General features: G+C 53.7%; 1 protein-coding gene across 1 annotated transcript; it reads right to left on the bottom strand.

Annotated features, from left to right (window-relative positions):
• Nucleotides 1-1,940: 1,940 nt before the first annotated feature.
• On the bottom strand, nucleotides 1,941-19,409 carry YIPF1 (Yip1 domain family member 1). The gene is made up of 10 exons (XM_043963920.1): nucleotides 19,200-19,409; nucleotides 17,861-17,942; nucleotides 15,330-15,493; nucleotides 13,957-14,037; nucleotides 13,080-13,167; nucleotides 11,365-11,481; nucleotides 9,247-9,413; nucleotides 7,192-7,374; nucleotides 4,942-5,072; nucleotides 1,941-2,345 (listed from the first exon to the last, which is right to left on the bottom strand). The coding sequence occupies exons 2-9, from the start codon at nucleotides 17,889-17,891 to the stop codon at nucleotides 4,974-4,976; spliced, it is 930 nt and encodes a 309-aa protein (XP_043819855.1). The 5' UTR covers nucleotides 17,892-17,942; nucleotides 19,200-19,409; the 3' UTR covers nucleotides 1,941-2,345; nucleotides 4,942-4,973.
• Nucleotides 19,410-20,052: the final 643 nt, after the last annotated feature.

Raw genomic sequence — 20,052 nt, 5'->3', positions numbered from 1 at the left:
GTGCTGGGAAGGGAGCATGGCCCCTGGCTCCCCACACTCCCCAGTGACAGAGAAACTGAAGCATCCTTGGACACCTGGCCCGCGGGGGCCCCAGACAATAGAGGCAAAGGTTTGTGGAGCTGGGTACTCTAGGAATGAGGAAGGGCTTATCTCCTGTCCTCTGCCCAGGGCTCACCACATTTGAAGCACCCTGTTCAGTTCTGGGTTCAAGTTTAGGAAAGACATTTGGAGAGGGTCCAGAGGAGAGTGGCCAGATGCATATATTGAGTGCCTAGTGTGTGCTCTGGAGATGCAAAGACAGAAGCCAGACAGTCTTTGCCCTTAGGGGCCTTACACTGTACTGGAGAGGAACTGGACAAATATGGAATATGGACAAATTCCAAGTTGGGGATGACACTAACAACAGGGGTGAGGGGCTCAGGAGGCCTTGTGAAGGTGGAGGCCCTCTAGCTAAGCCTTGTAAGGGAGTCTGGGAATCCAAGAGGTGGACGTGAGGAAAGAGAGCTTTTGAAGCAAAGGCACGAGGATGGCTGGTGGAATGTCACAGACAGAGAACAGTAATGACATACAGGGAAACGCTGGGCAATCTCATTGTAGAGATGGGATGGAGCCAGACTGTGGGGTTTAAATGCCAGAGAGCAGCTGCAATTCTAACGTCAGAGCCACAGGGAGTCGCTAAAGCTTGTTAGGCAGGGAATAACCCAGAGAAAGACAGTGAGGGGCCTCGTGCTCCCACCAAATGCGAACCCACCAAAGGAGCTCAGGACGTTTAGCTGGTGAGGCCAAAAGGGCTCCCTCCCAGTACCTGCAGGACTTCTGGATAGACGAGGGCTTAGGTTAGTTCCAACTGGACCGAGAGGACAAAAGAACGGGGTGTAAATCACAGAAACCTCCGTGGAGGCTGAATGTCAGGAAAGTCCTCTTAGCTGTGGGCGGCCGGGTGGGGTCAGGAAGCCTCGGACCCTCACTAGCCATGAGACTCTGGGCAACCCTAGACCTGACTGCGGCCTCAGCTTCTCATCTATAGAATGGGATAAAGACCCGGCTCGCACTGAGTGGGCGGCCTCAGAGCATCCCGTAAATTGCTAGAAGTAGCTTTGCTAGCTGAGAATGGATGGCCTGGGGCCCTCCCTAGAGGTGGCCAAGCCAAATCCCAAGGACCCTTTGTCAGGAACGCTGCCCAGGGGACTCACTTTCCTTGCTGGGCTTGGGCTCCAGGGCCCCTGGGGCCCCTTCCCACTCAGATCCCGAGGGTCGGGGAGCAGATCTGGCCAAGCTGCCCATCCCACTTCCCCACCTGGCATCCTGCTCCCCACCTGCCTGCTGGATTCTCTCTCATCCTTTCAATGCCACTTGCTCCAGGAAGCCCATCCTGATGTCCCCGTCACTAACGACCTGTCTATACTGCAAGTATCAAGTAATCCTATCATTAAGCACCTACTGTATGCTGGGCTCTACGCTAGGCTCTGGATATAGAAAAGAAAGAAATATGACAAGACGACTGGGGGGCAAAAGGTGAGGGAGGGCTTCCCAGGGGCCCAAAGCTGCCCATAGTCTCTTCCAGTCCTCCTAATGCTCCCTGCCACCCCCAGCTTTCTCAGCCCTGAGCATGTGGAAAGTGGGGCCCAGGGAAGGGACTTGTCCAGGGGCACCCAGGGAGTGGGCAGCAGGACCAGCTCCCCGACCCCAACTCCAGGTTCTTCCCCTCAGCTCGCCGACTCCTCACAGCCTCCAGGGTGTCCCCTGGTGGGAAGGAAACCCCCACCCCCAGTGAGGGCACCGGGGTGACTGTGAATGATGAAGGGGCCAGAACCATGGGCAGGAAAGAGAAAAGCCCAGCAAGGCAGTGAGGACCCTCGGGCCTCGGCCTCTCTGGCCTCATTCCAGGCATCCTCCCGCTCCCAGGCCGTGGTGGGCACACAAGCAACAGAGGAGAGCTGTGCGTTCTGTGAGGTATTTATTGCACCGCAGCTCAAGCCAGTGACCCCAGACAGCGACCCCAGCCCCACAGGAGGCAGGGTGACAGGGAGCCCCTCAGAGACCCAGTGAAGCCCAGAGACGCTGGGCAGGATGCAAGGCGTTGGGAACTGCTGCCTGCGAGAATGATAAATAATCCAGGCGCCGTGGACACGTGTCCACATGTGATCAAGACGCCCAGGCCCAGCCATGATGACCGAGGACCTGGACAAGGAGCAGGGGGTGGGGCCGTACTGCCTTTCATTTATTTAGGAGCTGGTTGGTCTCTGGCTCGGCAGCATCCAGAAGCCAGGGAGCCGGAGGCAGCCAGCCTGTCTCTTGGGCTTCCGGGCTTCCCTAATCCAGGAAATGAGACAGCCACGGCCAACCTGAAAATGCAAAAGGCAGACGTGGGGACAACCACTCCCCAATCTGAGGTGCCCCCTCACCCCCCACCACAGCATCCGCTATGTCAGGTCACCACCATCTGCCCAAGCCCGGCCGTGCTGACCTGCTCCTTGGGTCAGTCACTTAGCCTCTTGGGCCTCAGTCCCCTCATGTGTAAAAGGAGAGGCCTTCTCACCCAGACCCAGGAGGCTGTGGCCCATCCAGCTAAGCCCGGCACAAATTCAAGCCTGACTCCACGAAGCTGTCCCTAACACCAGCCTCCTCTTCCCCAGCAAAAGAAGGGAGCACCCCATCCTGGGCTCTGTCATTCCGAATCTGCGTCGGTAACTTCTGTTTCTTAGATTCCGGTTATTTTCAAATGTGCCCCACCCCCTCCTCAGCCAGCCAGTCCTGCTGACAGTGGGGAGGAGGGAGGTGAGTTTTCTCACCTCTTCTTTGGAGACAAGTATGACGATCACCGGCTATTCCCTGTTGCCTGTTTCCATTTAAGTTTCCCTGGTCCGGCAACAGTTCCCAGAACACTCCCCTGCTCCCTGAAATGATGCCGAGGTATCCCCTCCTGTGGCACAGCCACACGCCCCCATGTGCCCGCCCCGGACAGCTGGCTCCCTCCCATGGCAGGCACTGGCTTGACCCCAGACCTTTGCTACCACAAAAAGGGCCACCGCAAACATCCCCATCTTTCCCTGCCGGGCCCTCTCCTCGCACACTGGGAAAGAATACATTCATTGCTAACCCCTGACAGGCTGGGTGCCTGGGGGGTGATGCATGGCATAGACTTTCAGGCATTTTTTTTTTTTGCAGGGCAATGAGGGTTAAGTGACTTGCCCAGGGTCACATAGCTAGTAAATGTCAAGTGTCTGAAGCTGGATTTGAACTCAGGGCCTCCTGAATTCAGGGCCAATGCTTTATCCACTGCGCCACCTAGCTGCCCAGGCATTTTTAATGTATCAATCAATTATGCCAATTTTTTTTCCCTCTTGGTTTTCCCTGAATTTTTTGTTTTTAATGTTATTTGCTATTTGAGAGCCTACCAGGAGGGGAAGGGAGTGAGTAAAGGGGGGAAATTACAGAGATGTTAAAAAAAAAAAAGACAACAGGGGCTGCTAGGTGGCGCGGTGGATAGTACACCAGCCCTGGATTCAAGAGTACCTGAGGGGCAGCTAGGTGGCACAGTGGATAGAGCACCGGCCCTGGAGTTAGGAGGACCTGAGTTCAAATCCAGCCTCGGACACTTAACACTTACTAGCTGTGTGACCCTGGGCAAGTCACTTGACCCCATTTGCCTCACCAAAAAAAAATTTTTTAAGTTTTTTTAAACTCCTGATTAACACCATGACCAACCAGGACAGCAAGACTCAGGATGGAGGCCCCCAGCTTCTGCCAAGGGATGGGCCGAGGCAGGAACATGTTTGCAGTCACACTTGTCAGTCACAAGGGCTTTTGTTGTCCCTTTTTTTTTTCCCATGGGGGTTGGGGAGCTGAGAGGGAGAAGATGATTTTGATTCGTTGAAAAAAAAAATTATTTAAAAATAAATGGGGGCGGCTAGGTGGCGCAGTGGATAAAGCACCGGCCCTGGATTCAGGAGTTCCTGAGTTCAAATCCGGCCTCAGACACTTGACACTTACTAGCTGTGTGACCCTGGGCAAGTCACTTAACCCCATTGCCCCGTAAAAAAAAAAAAAAAAAAAAAAAAAAATAAATGTCCATTGATTTGGCTTTCTAATGCTTTGGGGGGGCGGGGCTTCTGATGCTGCCATTTGCCTCTAGTACCTAGGATTCAGAGTGAAAGGTTCTGACCTCGGGTTTTGCCCTCCGCATGACCCTGGGCCAGCCTCTTCCCCAGCCTGGGCCTCTAAGAGGGGGCTGGACCAGGTGGCCTTGAGCATCTCCCCGGTTCTAGCCAGATGCTTCCAGGAGGAAGCCCAGGGCAGGGAAGGGGTTAACATCTCCAGCAGCACCGCTGATTTACACAGTGAAGGTTATCTTGGGGAGCAGAGAGGTTAGAAACTATTATTTCTCGTGGCAAGCTCATCCCGAGATCGCAGTCAAGCGCTTGGCCAGGCCATAAATCTCCAGCCGCCTCGGGATGGGGACAGGCCCCTGCTCGTCTCTAAGGAGACTGATGATTCTGCCAGGGCGGTGCTAGAGGGGTCATCCATCACTCTCTTGTTGGGAGACCCCGACACTCGAGCTTACAGGCCTGGCAGGGGACCCGCCTCACTGTCATGTGCCCAGGCCTGGGCAATCCCTATGAGGGTGATGCTGCTTGGGCCAAGAAGATAAGGTGCTTCTGGTAAGCTGATAAATGTGTCCCAGAGAGTCACCAATTCCAAAGTGATTTCTGGTTTTAAAAAGAATAAGAGGAAGATCCTTCCGCTGTTGTCTCCACTCTCTGCCCCACTGCCCAATCAGTGAAGAACCACTCAAGTTATCCCCTTCTGAAAAGACAAAAGGGGCAGCTGCCTGTCTCCTCTGACAGCTCGGTGGACACTGGGTTCCTTGTGGCCCACAAGTCACCCAGGTTATTTGAATACACTGAAGAGCAGGGAGATGCAGACCCTGGCATCACTTACAGGCTTCGTCCCCCAGCCCGGGTGAGTCTTCTTCACCGCACCTTGACCGTTCCAGCTGTCTGCTTCTGAGTGGGAACAGGGGTAACAACAGCAGGAGGGTAATCCAGCTCGGGGGCATCAAAGAAGTATGCCTACAGAAGAGATGAGCGTGGGTCAGGTCCAAAATTCTCCTGGCTGCCCTGTGCTGCTTCCCACATTTCCACGTGCAAAGGATCCCGCAGACTGAAGGAAGGGGCTTGTTCACAGTCACACACAGGTTGGCCTAAGAGCCCATTTCAAACCCAGGTGCCCTGACTCCCAGCAGCCTTTGCACAGTAGTGCCAGCTTTGGCCCTCAGCCCTGTGAGCCCAGGTAGGAAGTGCCCAAAGGACTAGGGGTGCCCAAGCTGGATACGAGAGCTGTGAGGGATGACCTGAGCTGTGGCACAGTGAGAAGACGCCCTCCACCATGGCAGATAGGCACCTTCCCTGGGACATATGACCTTCAAGGGTTGCCCAGGGTCACACAGCTTATATGGGCCAGTGTGGGGCAGGAACCCATCCGCCTCGCCATACTGCCCAGTCCTCGACCTTTGGCCCTTGACCCCTGCAAACCTCTGGTCACCAGTGTCTTAAGAGTGGCCTTTTAAAGGCCAGCATCTTCACAAGGGCCTCCCCTGGGAAGCGGGTGCTAGACCGCCCAGAGAACAGGGCAGCCTCACACCAGTCCTCATTGGCCAGCAGGGGGCGCTAAGAGCATGCCAGAGGAGGCGGCCACAGGAGGTGTGAGAAGCCACTTGAGCTCTTCCTCCACAGCTTTCCTTTGGGAAGCCGCCGACAGCTGGGCTTCCTTCCTGAAGCGGCAGCTACCACATCTCTGCAAAGATCTACAGGGCAGATCTCTGAAGAAGAGGATGCTATGGAGGAAAGAAGCCCAGATTTGGCATAAAACAACCTGAGTTTGAATCCTGGCTCTGCTGATCACTCACTAGTGCTAACAAAACAGTCACAAAGACCTGAGTCTGAATCCTGCGCCAGACGCTTCCTTGCTGTGTGACTGAAATGGGGACAACAATAGCACCTCTTTCTCTGGGCTGTTGGGCAGATCAGGAGAGACCATTTCAGGGGGCAGCGAGGTGGCGCAGTGGATAGAGCGCCGGCCCTGGAGTCAGGAGGACCTGAGTTCAAATCCTGCCTCAGACACTACTAGCTGTGTGACACTGGGTGAGTCACTTACACGGTGTCTGCCTCAGTTTCCCCATCTGTAAAATGGGGTTGATAACAGCACCTACTTCCTAGGGTTGTTGTGAGGATCAAATGAGATAATAACTGGAAAGCACTGAGGGCGGTGCCTGGCTATGTCAATGTTAGCTGCTATTATTAAGATGACTAGGCATTAACTATTGTTTGTAAAGTGCTTTAAAGTTCACCAAGTGCTTTCCACACTCTCCACTCCCTTATCTCCAAGGTTCAGGAGTGCAGGATCTTCCCTGAACCTCAAACATGTTCCCAGGTCGAGACTATGAGCTTGGGATCCCAGAAGCCCTGAGAGACCTTCCCAACTCTCCATCCAAGTGAGCGGTGTTTCCTTCCCTTCACAGGCTTAACAATGAAAGATGACCTGCCCAAGGTCACACGGTAAATACCAGTCAGAGCCAGAATTCACACCCAGGTCCCTGCTGCCATTCCCTCCACTGCACCTTGTAACCACAATGAGTGGTTACACTCTCTCCTGTACTGTGGCCGTCCGGGTTTGTTTACGAGGCCAGACGACCATGTGAGCTGCGCCCTCTTCAATGACCTGTACAGCTGCTTCGCACTGTGGGGCAAGCAGGTCTGGAATCCCCACCACAACACACCCAGCCAAAGGTCATCCGGCCTCCACTTGGAAGACTTCCTGTGACGGGAGCTCGCTTTCTCCCCAAACACCCCGTCCCACTTTGAGATGGGTGGCTGTCTGTATTAGGGGCTGACTTTGCTTCCCTCACCTCACCACGGTGAGCTGCCCCCTCCTCACCCTCCCAAGATGTGGCAGCAACTCCGGGAGCCCGCAGAGGAGCCCTGTATGTTACCAGAGAATTGTAGCGCAGTGAGAATCTGGCCCTGGGTTCGAGGCCCAGCTCGATCCCTGATCGTGGGCAGGAGCTTCCCATCTGGGTGGGGGGATTTGCTCTCCCGTTCCAGGATTCCGCAGCACTAATGCACTCAGTGGTAGCTCCAGCCTGTGTAACTAACCACTGGCAACCACGGAGGAGCAGGACAGAGCCCTTACCAAGCAGCCCACAGAGAGGAGCGTGTGGAGCAGGATGATGGTCACAATGGTGGCAATGGCGATCCTCCGGTTATCGTCGCGGACAGCGGGCCAGAACGTCATCACGAGGACGGAACCCGAGAGGCCCAGGGCAACCATGACCAGGATCCAGCGCACGGCCTTCTGGGGGATGATCCACAGGATCTAGAGGAGAAAGAAGGGCCTTCAGAGGCGTCTTGGGGAGGCTGCGGCAGGGTGAGGCTCTCACAGGCAGCACAAGCTCGGGCCAAACGCCCTCGGGGTCAGGGGTTGTTAAGTTGGTGCCAGTTCTGTGAACCTCCTTCACTTCTCTGGCCTCTGACATGTGGCACCTCCTTCAATTGTTTAAACACTGACATTTGGGGACGGGGGTCCACAGGCTCCCCCAGGCTGCCAGCACCATCCAGGACAACAAACTCGCTAGCAGCCCCGGACAGAGGCCAGGCCCTGGGGAAAAAGCTGTCCTCCAGCCACTGACTGGGCAGCTCTGGACAAAGAAAATCACCTTTCTCGGCCTCAACTTTCTTATCTGTCAAATGGAATTATATCCTCACAGATCTCTATCCCTGCCCCTGCCCCGGCCAGGAATGCTCTCCCTGCACACCTGTGTCCCTCCAGATGCCCAATAGCCCTCCACACTCAGCTCAAGCACCTCCTCCCAGCCCTTCCTGATCCCCCCGGCTGCTAATGCCTCCCTCTGCCCCTTGCATAAATGAGTTATATAGTATTACAAAGGAAACCAACTGGATTGAAATACAACCAGGTGGCATAGCAGATAGAGCCATGGGCCAGGAATCAGGAGACCTTAATTCAAGTCCAGCCTCACCTATTAGCTGTGTGACCCTAGGCAAGTCACCTCACCCTGCTTGCCTCAGTTTCCTCCTCTAAAATGAGCTGGAGCAGGAAATGGCAAACCACTCCAGTATCTTTACCAAGAAAACGCCAATTGGGATCACAAAGAATCAAACACAACTTAACAGTAACTAATTTTGGGTTTTTTTTAAAAGAACCCAAGGGGGCAGCTAGGTGGCACAGTGGATAGAGCACTGGCCCTGGAGTTAGGAGGACCTGAGTTCAAATCCGGCCTCAGACACTTGACACTTACTAGCTGTATGACCCTGGGCAAATCACTTAACCCTAATTGACTCACCAAAAAAAAAAAAAAAAAGAACCCAGGTTGGGGGCAGCTAGGTGGCACAGTAGATAGAGCACTGGCCCTGGATTGAGGAGTACCTGAATTCAAATCCAACCTCAGACACTTAACATTTACTAGCTGTGACCAAGTGACCTTGGGCAAGTCACTTAACCCCAACTGCCTCACTTTAAAAAAAAAGAACCCAGGTTAAGAATCTGGTCTTAGAGTCAGCAAGACTAGGATTCAAGTCAGTTCTCTGAAACCTACTACTTAGCAACTCAATGACCCAGGCAGCTCTTTGAGACTACAGCTTAGAGATGAGGTGCAATCTGTATCAGAGGAGTGTGTTTTCATCCTGGGAGTTTCCCACAGTGAGAAAATCATTGATCTGCATTCAGACAATAATGGGACTGACACATGGATGTTGGGAGGCTCTTCTAAGGGTCATCAGTCAGCTGCTCCTTAGAACAAGGGCCCAAGGCCCCCTCAATGGGCCAGGTGCTGGAGATATAAAAACAAAGAGGAACAATCCGTGCTCTCCCTCCAGGAAAGGGGGGAACCTCCCAGAAGGGTCAGAGGGCAGAACTACCTCAGGGTGGCCATGGCATCACAACTCTGACCTGGAGAGTGCATCTTACAGGGTGTGTGACCCCAGGCAAGTAACTGAACCACTGTCTGCCTCGGTTTTCTCAGCAGTAAAATAAGGCAGAGTCTAAGGTTTGATCTGGCTCGACATCTGTGGTTCTAGGAAGTTGACTTGACCAGGGTCACATGAGGAGCAGGGGGCAGAGGCAAGGGAGCCCAGGCCTGCCTGCCTCCATGCCCAGCACTGTCCCTGGGCCACACAGCTCCCTCCCCAGGAGAAGAGCCAGCAGGGTCAGCTACCCCCTGGGCTGACTTACCGCCGTGGGGATGTAGATGAAAAGCGAGTAGCCGTAGACACACACAATCTCCAGGAACGAATAGGAGACGATGCTCATCACTTTGCTGTTTCTCCACAGAAGGAACCCCCAGAGGCCAAGTGGGACCAGCCAGGCGTAGGCGTAGATGGCCGTGGCCGCTATGGATACTGGGAAAGATATCACAGCCGTCTAAACGCCCGACCTAACACGGGGCGGCCACAACCGCCTCCACCCACCGCTGTCCCCTGGGCATGAAAGGCTGATACCACTAAGTGACTCGATTAGCCAAGAGAAAACGACAAAGGGCGCAGCACCAGGGACACAGGCAGGCATCTCGACCAAGGAAATCAGATTGATGACTCCTCGGCAGATGATGTCCTCCCCTCTCACAGGATAACCAGAGCTGACAGCAACGTCTTTAGCTAACTTATTAATACTCCCTGGCTACAAACTAACTTTCTCACTATGTTACTGAAGGCTCCTATCTGGTAAATGGGTATTTGAGTTCTATGGTGAATTGCTGGAAATAATTTTCAGTGTCCTTTCTTCTCTAAAGAATGCCACCTTAGAGGCTGAAATACCATTCAGTGACTCCTCTGAATGACAGGGGTCCACCTAGAACTCAACCTTTCTCTTCTTCCTGAAACCACAAAAGGTTTGAGAAGGAAGCTCTCTCCTGCATTCTCTGTCTCTGTCCCCTACTCTTCCTCTGCCTCTTTCCTCCTTTCTCTCTTTCTTTCCCATCCCATCCCCCCTTTCTCTTTCTGTCTCTCCCTCCCTCTCTCTTACTTGCTCCCTTCTCTTTTTCTTTCCTATCCTATCTCTCTCTCTCCTCCCCTTCCTCCCTCCCTCCCTCCCTCTCTCTTCCTTTCTTCCTCTCCCTTTCTCTCTTTCTTTAGGAGTATGGGTTCATAAAGGTGAGACAACCCCAGGATGTGGCCCACCCTCCTTTATGTTTTGAGCAGTCTGGTTCAGTGTCCAACCAGAGCTGGGACAAGGAGTGGGCAAAAGAGACAATTGCCTGGAGCATCACACTCAGGAAGGGGCACAGTAAGGGGTTGTTTTAAATATGGCTGTTTATAAATGCATGTATTTTTAATGTCAAAAAATCCCATGGAGTCATTCAGTTAATCAACAAATATCATATACCTAATGTATACAAAGAACTGTGCTGAGAGAGGGTCAAAGTTTAGTTAAGACACAATCTCAGGGCAGCTAGGTGGCACAGTGGATAGAGCACCGGCCCTGGAGTCAGGAGGACCTGAGTTCAAATCCGGCCTCAGACACTTGACACTTACTAGCTGTGTGACCCTGGGCAAGTCACTTAACCCTCATTGCCCCGAAATAAAACAAAAACAAAAAAACCCCAAAGACACAATCCCTACATTCATTCAATCAAGTAGCATTTATTAATCACCCACTATGTACCAGGTACTCTGCTAGGCACTACAAACACAAAGACAAAAATGAAAAATTCTGTTATCAGTGGACTCTGTGTGACAAGAACCTGGATGTAGATCACAGCTCTGCTGCTTAAGTAATGACTGAGTCTTTAAGCACGTCATAGAATTGTGTTGCGGAGTAAGATGTAAAAAGACTGGAAAGGTAAAAGTGGGGCTGGGACATGAAGGGCCTTGAACACCAAGCAGCAAATTTTGGATCTGATTCTGAAGGCAATAGGCAGCCACTAGAGTTTATTGAGCAGGGGAGGTGACATGATCAGACCTGCACGACGATGGGTGAGGGGGGGCAAGCCTGGAAGGAAAGAACTGTTTCCTTTTTGTCTTTGCATCTCTAGCACCTAGTACAGGACCTGACACAGAGGAGTTGCTTAATAAATAAATAATTGCTTGCTCTTTGCCTTTGTGCTTAATGAATGTTTGTCGATTGACCACTTGATAAGTCCTACTATCCTGGATGAAGGCCCCAAGCCTCCATAGACAAACATACATGCAACCTGACTGCCAAACCGTGCCCAGCACACGCCAAGACTTTGTGCCAGCTCTACTGACATTACCAGTTTTTCTCCTGAGCAATGCCCTAGCTGGCCCTAATATGTCAACAGCACCGTGCCTCTCTACCCCAGGTCAGCAGACACCCGCCGAGCCATTCCCTGACCTTTCCGGAATTCTGGGACGTAATGGAAAGTCTTGTCGCCCAAGTGGATGAGGAAGTTGGAGAGATTCCCACTGATGGCGATGGCAAAGACCAGGGTGGCGCATATCCAGAAGGGCCCTGTGAAGGAAGGGTCAGAGGGCATGAGAGGTAGCACACCCCCCTTCACATTCACTCACACACACACACACACACACACACACACACGGACGTACACACACATGCAGAGTCAGCACCGGCCTGGGGCTGCAAAGACCCTCTTCCCCTCTCTCTGCACTGGCCCAGGAGGGAACAGAGTTTCAGACAAAATCAACACTTGCCTGATGTGATTATCTTTGAAAGGCCAGAGCTTCTGTCAGCCACTAGTTGGATTAAAGACTTGAGGGATTAGGGACATAGATCTTCAGTAACCAGTGAACCACGGGATTCCCACTAAAGAACCAGGGTGGCAGGTCACCGGCCTCTGCTTAGAGGCCTTCAGTTCGGAGACAGCCCGACCTAGTTTTAGACAATACGCCTAATGGTTTTTGCTTTCATTGGACCGCTATTTACCGCTAAAACTTTTCTCTGTCCATGCCAAGCCAAGCCAATCCAGTCTGATCAGCATTGAGCCAGAAGGGACTTGAGAAGCCGTCTAGCACAACCCCCTCATTTTACAGAGGAGGAAACTGAGGCCCAGTGAAGTGACCTGCCAGGATCACACAGCTCAGGAAGTATCTAAGGCAGGATCTGACCTGAGGCCTCACTGACTCCAAGTCCAAGCCCCAAGTGTCTAATATGCCCAGCACCCCGGACCAGGCCCAGGGCCAGAAGAAGAGGGAAGGGGTCCCCAGGACGAGGATTCTGAGCAGGGCCTGGAAAGAACCTGAGGATTTGGGGGGAGGGGGAGCACCCCACGCAGGGTGGGGAGAGCTCTGAGGGAAGGAGATCGGCAAACGTGAGGGATAACAGAGACCTCCCCATCCGGGCTCTGCTTCTGCCCCCTGGGGCCAAGCCCAGCCTGGCCAATCCCTGTCCACAGGCCAGCCCTTTGGACACCTGAAGGCAACTCCCAGACTGTCCTGTGGAAGAAAGATGAGCCCTGTTCTTCTTGGCCCCAGAGGCCTGAGCCGGGAGCACCCGGGAGACCCCCCCCCTCCCCCACCCCGGCTTCCTTCAAGACTCAGCCCAAATCTCGCCTCTGATAGGAGGCTCTTCTCAGTCCCCTCCCTGGGAACACCCTCCCCCTCAGATTGCCATCCATTCAGACTCTGATATAGCCTGTATTTGCCTGGTGGCTGCATTAGAGTGTAAGCTGTCTGAGGGCAAGCAAAGTCTTTGTACCCCCATCACCTGGCACAGAGCCTGGCACACAGTAAGAACCTGATCAGTGCTAGCCATCTTTCCACCCATCTCCCTGGGCCATGGAATAGATACATGTCACTGCCCAGCTCGTAGGCCTGCCAGGGCTCCCCACTCCCTTCCTGACTCTCTACCCACCCCACCTGGCTGCCATCCCATCCTGATGGCCCACAGAACATCAACCCTTTAACCCTCCAGGGCTGATTTGGGATGCGCTGTGTGGCGACATCAGCTGAGGCCTTTCCAAGGCCTCGGTCTCTCTTCTTCTCCTTCCTTGCCTCCAAGGCCCCCCAAGAGAAAGCCCCCGAGGCCTTGGCCCCATGGGAGGAGCCGCTGCTTTCCCCGCCCCGCCCCCAGCGCAGAGACGCGGCACCCACCATAGAGATCCGGATTGCTCCGGATATACAGCCTGACGAAGTTTCTCCCAGGGATGGGTACGACCGAGCCTTTGATCCTGTCGAAGACCTAAAAACAAGACGGTGAAGTCAGAGACCAGAGAAGCAACGCCGGCAAACTGGGTACTGCCTGTGCTACAAGGGCTGTTGGCGGGCAGCGCCTGTCCTCTGCCTCTCTCTATCCTTGGGTTCTGGCACATAGTAGGCGTTTTTTAAATGCTAGTTAACTGACTGACTGACTGGGGATGATGTAACAAAAAGTGCTGGCCTGGGGACCCAAAGGCCTGGGCTCAGGCCGTGTGAGGTCTGAGTGTGAGTGGGAACCAAGTATGTGCAGACCCAGGCCCAGTAAAGTCTAACTCAGGGCTTCTTTTGAGGGTCCACAACCCCGCCCTGCCCCCTCCCCCCAGTCTGTGGGTAGATTTCAGGGAATCTGGGAAGTTTAATAGGGAAAAAATAACATTGCACCTTTTTTCCACTAAATTCTAATGGAAACTTTGCATTTTCCTTCAATTATTTAAAAACATTCTTCTGAGAAAGGTCTGGGGGCTCCACCTGAGTGACTTTTTTTTTAGCGAGGCAATTGGGGTTAAGTGACTTGCCCAGGGTCACACAGCCAGTGTTAAGTGTCTGAGGCAGGATTTGAACTCAGGTCCTCCTGACTCCAGGGCCGGTGCTCTATCCACTGCGCCACCTAGCTGCCCCTTGAGTGACTCACAGAAGGGGCCAGACTACACACTGAGGAACCCCTGATCATAAATGTGGCCACGAAACTCTGCCCAAGGCCCAAGGCTACTCTCCTGCGTGCGCGCGTGCACACACACACACACACACACACACACACACACTTTTCACACACCTGGTAGGTGTCCACATCAAAGAATGTCTGGTAGTATTCAAATGTCCAGAAGGGAGAGCTTTTCTTCTGTCCGGCCAGGAGCTGCCAGTGGAGGAACAAGTGCACTCAGCAAAGCCCTGCCCAGGACAGGGCCCCTGGTCATGGGTCTGTTGAGCTATACAAAGATGGCGGATGCCACATCCCTGTTCTGGGGGCTGCCCACACTGAGCAAAATCACAGGTGCTGCCCAAAGTTGGCCTTCCCTCCCCCATCCCCTGTTCTCTTGGCCCAGCTTTCATGGACACTCCCCTCCCAAGCCTCAGACTCCCTGGACCCCCAGTCACACAGGAGAGTAATGAGAGAGCCTTAGACCCCCTCCCCCCAATCAGAAAGGACCCACAGCCCCAGAATGTTGGGCCTGGACAGGCCCTCAGAGGCATCCGGCCCAACCAGTCACCCCACAGGGCCTCTGCTCCCACCTCCGCGGCTTTGTTGGGGCTCTTCCCTGTACTGAACACCCTCTCCCCGTCTCTGTGCTGAATTCCTCCTGTAGCAAACCATGAAGGGAGGGCCCATTCTGGCCTTACCATAGATGCTAAGCTTTCGCTCGACCTCAGCACAGACAGGGACAGTCGTCTGTGCCCGCCTCCTAACTGGTCCTTACAGGCCCACTGCCCCAGGGCGCCCCCCTTGAAGCAAACACCTCCATGGAAGTATTCCTTCCCCAGAACAGGAAGCTGCCCCTGGCATCATCCCTCCAGTGCCTCAGTGACTGCCCCCCGACACAATTACGGAAGTGTGACTCCTGCCTTCACATGAAGATCTCCAATGATGGAGAACTCCCTCCCGGCAGGGCAGCCCATACCCTGTTCTGCCCCCTCTCATGGTGCAGAAGTGTTCTCTTCCTGCCCCCACATAGAAAAAGGACCATTGCCTTTAGGATGGGGCCGAGCCACTCCCCTCACTCTATAGAAGAGGCCCTCAGGGGGAAGTGATCTGACCAAGGTCACACAAGATCATCTTCCAATCTGCCCTCTGGGGCCAAAGCTTTGTCACCCCTAAATCTTCTTTCCTCCGGCTGCATTTCTGTCTTCAAATCCTCAGTCTCCATGAGGGGAGAATGCTTCCTTCCCTTTTCCTACAGAATGTGAACTGCGAACGAGGGGCCTAGAACACTTCAGCCAAAGGGACGGGGCATAAGGCACCCCTGCAGGACAGAAACGGGAGAAGGTGTGGGCCTGGCTGGACCCGACAGCCCCTACCTAAGGATAACTCAGAATTGTAAAATCCAATGTAAGTGCTGACTGCCTGGGACACACACAAGCTCTCAAGAAGGATCTGCCAGGGTTGGAATGACTGCTAAAAGGCAGAGCCCAGAGGACGGCTCTTCTCACCTCTGTTTTATCAGAGTCGCTGTTGCCCAGGAGTTCTTCATCTTCCTCCCTCCCAGAGCCCCTCGGGAGACCCCTTGGGGCCGGGGGCTTCTGGCTGGGCTCCTCAATGGTCACGACGGTGTCATCCTGGGGGGCCGGCAGCAGGTTGGCTGAATCGCCAAATTCTGCAGACGAGAACCCAACAGAGAGACGGGGGTGTAGACTCTGCACTTGGAATGCCCCAAAGATGCTGGGGAGGGGGCAACCTCCCTCAGAGCCTGTTCAGAGTAAGGGGCTAGGACCTCAGCACCAGCTAATGCAGAATTCAGACTGTTAGACAGAGGCCCCCCACTCACTGTGGGACATCGGCTGCCTGGGCTGGAGGGGAGGCAGTGAGGCGCAGCAGACACTTCCTAGTTGCACAAGCCTAGAAAAGTCAGCTGGACATAGCAGAGATGAGGAAGGGGCAGCTGCATAGCCCAGTAGATAAATCAACAGCCCTGGAATCAGGAGGACCTGAGTTCAAATCTGGCCTCAGACATTTGACACTTACTAGCTGTGTGACCCTGGGCAAGTCACTTAACCCTTATTGCCCCGCCCCCCCCCAAAAAAAGAAAGAAAAAAGTAAGAAAACTATAGAATTAATAAATAAAAGCAGAGATGAGGAAGATATTTCCAGGCCTAACAACCTGCTACATTCCCCATGACTCTCAGGCTTGAGTTAAGCTCAGATGAGTTCCCTTGTCTAGGGAAAGGGATGGCCTCGTCTCCCAGAGAAGAAAAGGGAAGAAATCAACTGCATGGGCATGGCCAGGCATGGGCATGCTTGGCGTCCAGAAGGGAACTCACAACATGCATTCGTGCCAACATTGACTGAAGGCCTTCTATGTTAAACATCCTGAGCATCTACCAGAAGGAAACAGTCCCTGGACTCAAGCGCATTCTTACAAGGAGGGATGTGATGTGCCCACGGCCAAGTACATATGTGACCCACGTGGGGAGGTGGAGGGCACTGGCACCAAGAGAAGCGGGAAATGTTCAACAAGTGGCAGCCCAGAAGCTGGGGTTCTAGGAGGCACAGCTGAGGTTCCAGAGCTGAAGTTCCAGAGTGCATTCCAGGTACAGCAAAATGCAATGATTTCCTGGCTGAACAAACCGTGGTTAAGCCAATGAGGTAGCACAGTGGTTAGTGCTGGGCCTGGCGTCAGCAAGACTTGAACTGGAACCCAACCTCAGATGCTTTCTAGCTGTGTGACCCTGGACAAGTCACTCAACTTCTGTCTGCCCCGGTTTCCTCATCCGTGAGATGATAATAAGATAATAACACCCACCTCCCAGGGTTGTTGTGAGGTTCAAATGGAACACCACCTGTGAGGTACTCAGTAAACCTTCCTGTGCTTTAGGAAGGTCAGCTGTTGTTAGTCTCACTGGAATTGGGGAGGAGGGGCAATACTAACAGGGTAGGAGAGGCCTAGTATAAGAAGTGGCACTAGGGCTGGGCCTAAAGGGGAAACTCTGGGGCTCTGCCGTGCTTGAACCAAATTGGAGCTGAAGTGCCAAGACTTGGGAACTGATTGGCTATGGGAGTCCCGGGAGAGGGAAGAGGGAAGGGCAACCCCAGGCTGGTGAGCGCAGGTGACCAGAAAGGGCAACAGAGATAAGGGTCTGGAGGCCACAGAGGGTTATTTTCTGGTCAGCAGCTTCTGAGCTAATTAGTCGTCCCCTGATAAGTCACTTTATCCATTTTTTAAATTTTTAATTCAATTTTTAAAACAATTGTAGGGGCAGCTAGGTGGCATAGTGGATAAAGCACTGGCCCTGGATTCAGGAGGACCTGAGTTCAAATCTGGCCTCAGACACTTAACAATTACTAGCTGTGTGACCCTAGGCAAGTCACTTAACCCCAATTGCCTCACCAAAAAAACCCCACAAACAATTGTAAATGTTAAAATCTATATTTAAAATAGAGCTAAATAAATCTAATGAAAGAAATGAAAAGATACTTAAGAACAGAACACGAACATTTCACTAAGGCCATCTTCCCTTTGAGGTATGGTCTACTTTCCCCCTTCCAATTCAGACTCAGGAGGGCAGGTCTTTTTTTGCCCAGATTAGCCTGTAGAAAGAGCTTAATGAAATGCTTCAGGCCTCCAGGTTTACCTAGTATTTGCCTCGGGGAGGTTTCAGTGTAATAGGGGGAGACAAGACTTCTGGAAAATGAGGGGGCTGGACACAAGAACCTCTACTATGAAATGCATTCTTTTTGTTTTCTTGACCACTTGAAAAACTGTGAACAAATCTAATATGGATTAGAATGTAGTCTCTTCTCTCTCTGCCTCAGGGCCCTTGCTAGATTTTAAGTTCTTGGAGGGCAGGGCCCATGTCACTGTCACTCTGACCTCACCCCCAAGTCTAGCCTACCTCCCAAGAAGCAGCTGCATACAGTAGGTGCCCACTAAGAGCTCCCTGAGGGACCTATGATATTAAGAGTACAGTCAGTGTTTGTGGGCAGACACACTGCTTCCCGGGTCAGAGTCCTGGAAGGTCATTACCTTCAAATTTTAAGTCATCCACAGTTGCCATTCATTCGGTAGGTTCCCGTCCAGCTATCGAAAGGAACAGTTGCAGAGGCGTCTAAAGGAAGAAAAATTTGTTGTAAATGGCCAAAAAACCCAAAGAACTGAGAAGTAATAACAGGTGACATTTGGGGAACCTTTCGAAGTTAATAAAATGCCTAGACCCTAATTGCCTTGTGAGGAGGTGTTGCTTAGACCCATTTCCCTGGAGAGGAAACTGAGGCTCATCGAGGTCAGTCAATTGACCTAGCATGTACTTAGTGCCTCCAAGGAGGCCAGCTCTGGACCTAGCCCTCCCTGGTCATTAGCCTACAACGAGTTCCGTTTCAGTCAGGTGCATGCTTGGCATTCCTAGGTGCGTTTAAGGCTCAGCCCAAATGTTTTGTCCCTGTCCCTCCATCCTCCTCGATGCCACAGGGATTCTCCTCTCACCTCCCCCTCACTCAATAATATTCAGTGGCTCCCTATTACTTCCACCATCAAACCCAAACTGCCGGGCACCTCACTCAGATCCCCCATAACGAAGCCAGGCTGGTCCCCCCTGCTCCTAGCCCATGCCTGGTCTCAGTTCTCCAAGCCCACCTCTGCAGGACGCCCTTCCTCATCCACCCCCTGGATGCTGCAGCCCTTTGCAGTTTATCCTTGTTATCGTTATTATTGTTATTATTATTAATTTCTAATAACAGACGCTGGAGGACAGGCAGAGACCGCTAACAGGGGAGGGAATCCGGGAGGGCCTCAGGAGGGGGTGACACCCCTGCGGAGTCTGGAAGGGGGGAGGGGAGGACCCCCCCAGCCAGGCACAGAGGAGGAGGGGACAGGCTCGGAGGGGGAGGAGCTAAGGTGGCAGCCACGCCCTAGGACCCCGGGCCTCAATTTACTCATCTGTGAAATGGGGGCCAAGGTCCCCGCAAACCTAAAGGAGCCAGAGCCCCTTTATCATCGTTAGTCCTGAAAAAGGGAGCTGGGGGGGAGGGGCTGTACTCTATAAGATCACAGATCCAGACCAGGAAGGGGGCGCAGAGAACGCCCTCTTCTTACAGATGGGGAAACTAAGGCACAGGGAGGCGAAATGACCCATCCGAGCAGTCAGAATGTGAACCCTGGTCCTCCGACCCCACTTCTGGGCCGGGTGGTCGGAAGGCCCCCACCCCTTCCAGCCCTCTGCTACGGACCTGATAAGGGAAATGATCACGGCATTCAAGGCCCCGCGTAGCTAAAGTGAGGGAAACTGGGGGTCTGGGAGACGTCCGGAGAATGGGGGCGGGGCGGGGGGCTCGGCCTCTCCCTCCCTCGCGGGGGCCCCAGTTCTCACCTGGCCCGGCTCGGATTCCGGCAGGATGAAGTGGGGTGGGGTGGGGGGGCAGGGGGCGCGGAGCCGGAGGAGCCTCGATCTCGGTTCGCTCTAGCTCCGCCTCCGCCTCCAGCTCACGCAGCGTGGCGCGGGGCGGGGCAGGGGTGCGGCCTTGTTGCTTTCTCTTCCCCTTTCACCTTCCGCCGTACTCATCGCGCTCTTAAAGAGACAGGAGCCCGGATCTATGGCGCATTGCGCAGGCCTAGGAAAGTAAGGAACCCGCCCCACCCACTTTGGCCCCACCCCTCCTGAGGTACTGCCTCTTAAAGAGAAAGGAGCTTCGGCCAAGAAGGATCCTAGGGACTGAACAGCGAGAGGCGCCCCACCCCTTGGGAGACCCGCGCTCTTAAAGAGACAGTAGCAACCCGGGCAGAGTTCCTCCTGCTCCTCCCGCCCCGCCCCTCCGTGGAGCCGCTGCCCCACCCCTGCAAGCAATGACGGATCCGGGAGGAAGAAGACGGAGTCGGAAAGATGGTTCTCCCTGCCCCTCCCCTCTTAAAGAGACAGGCACCCCCCCCCAGGCGGATCTGGGGAGGGCCCGCCCCTCCCGCGACCCTGCCCGGGATTGATTGCGGCGCTGAAGGCGAAGGGAAGGGGAGGGTTTCCCAAGCAGAGGTGGGGGTCCTGAATGTAGCCTCCTCCCACGTGGGTTGGGAGGAGCCTTAGTGACCCCCGTGTCCCACTCTATCATTTTGACCAAAAAAGAACCTGAGGCTCAGAGAGGACCCATGACTTCCCCTTCCGAACCGGGGCAGAGTTAAGCTGAATTCGAATCCAGGCCCCCGATGCCAATTCTATCGAGTCAATGCAGTGC

Source organism: Dromiciops gliroides, chromosome 4 (genome assembly GCF_019393635.1).
Source record: "Dromiciops gliroides isolate mDroGli1 chromosome 4, mDroGli1.pri, whole genome shotgun sequence".
In the NCBI taxonomy this organism is placed as follows: domain Eukaryota; kingdom Metazoa; phylum Chordata; class Mammalia; order Microbiotheria; family Microbiotheriidae; genus Dromiciops; species Dromiciops gliroides.
The sequence above is the reverse complement of the archived record's forward strand: the minus strand, read 5'-3'. Positions and strand labels throughout refer to the sequence as shown.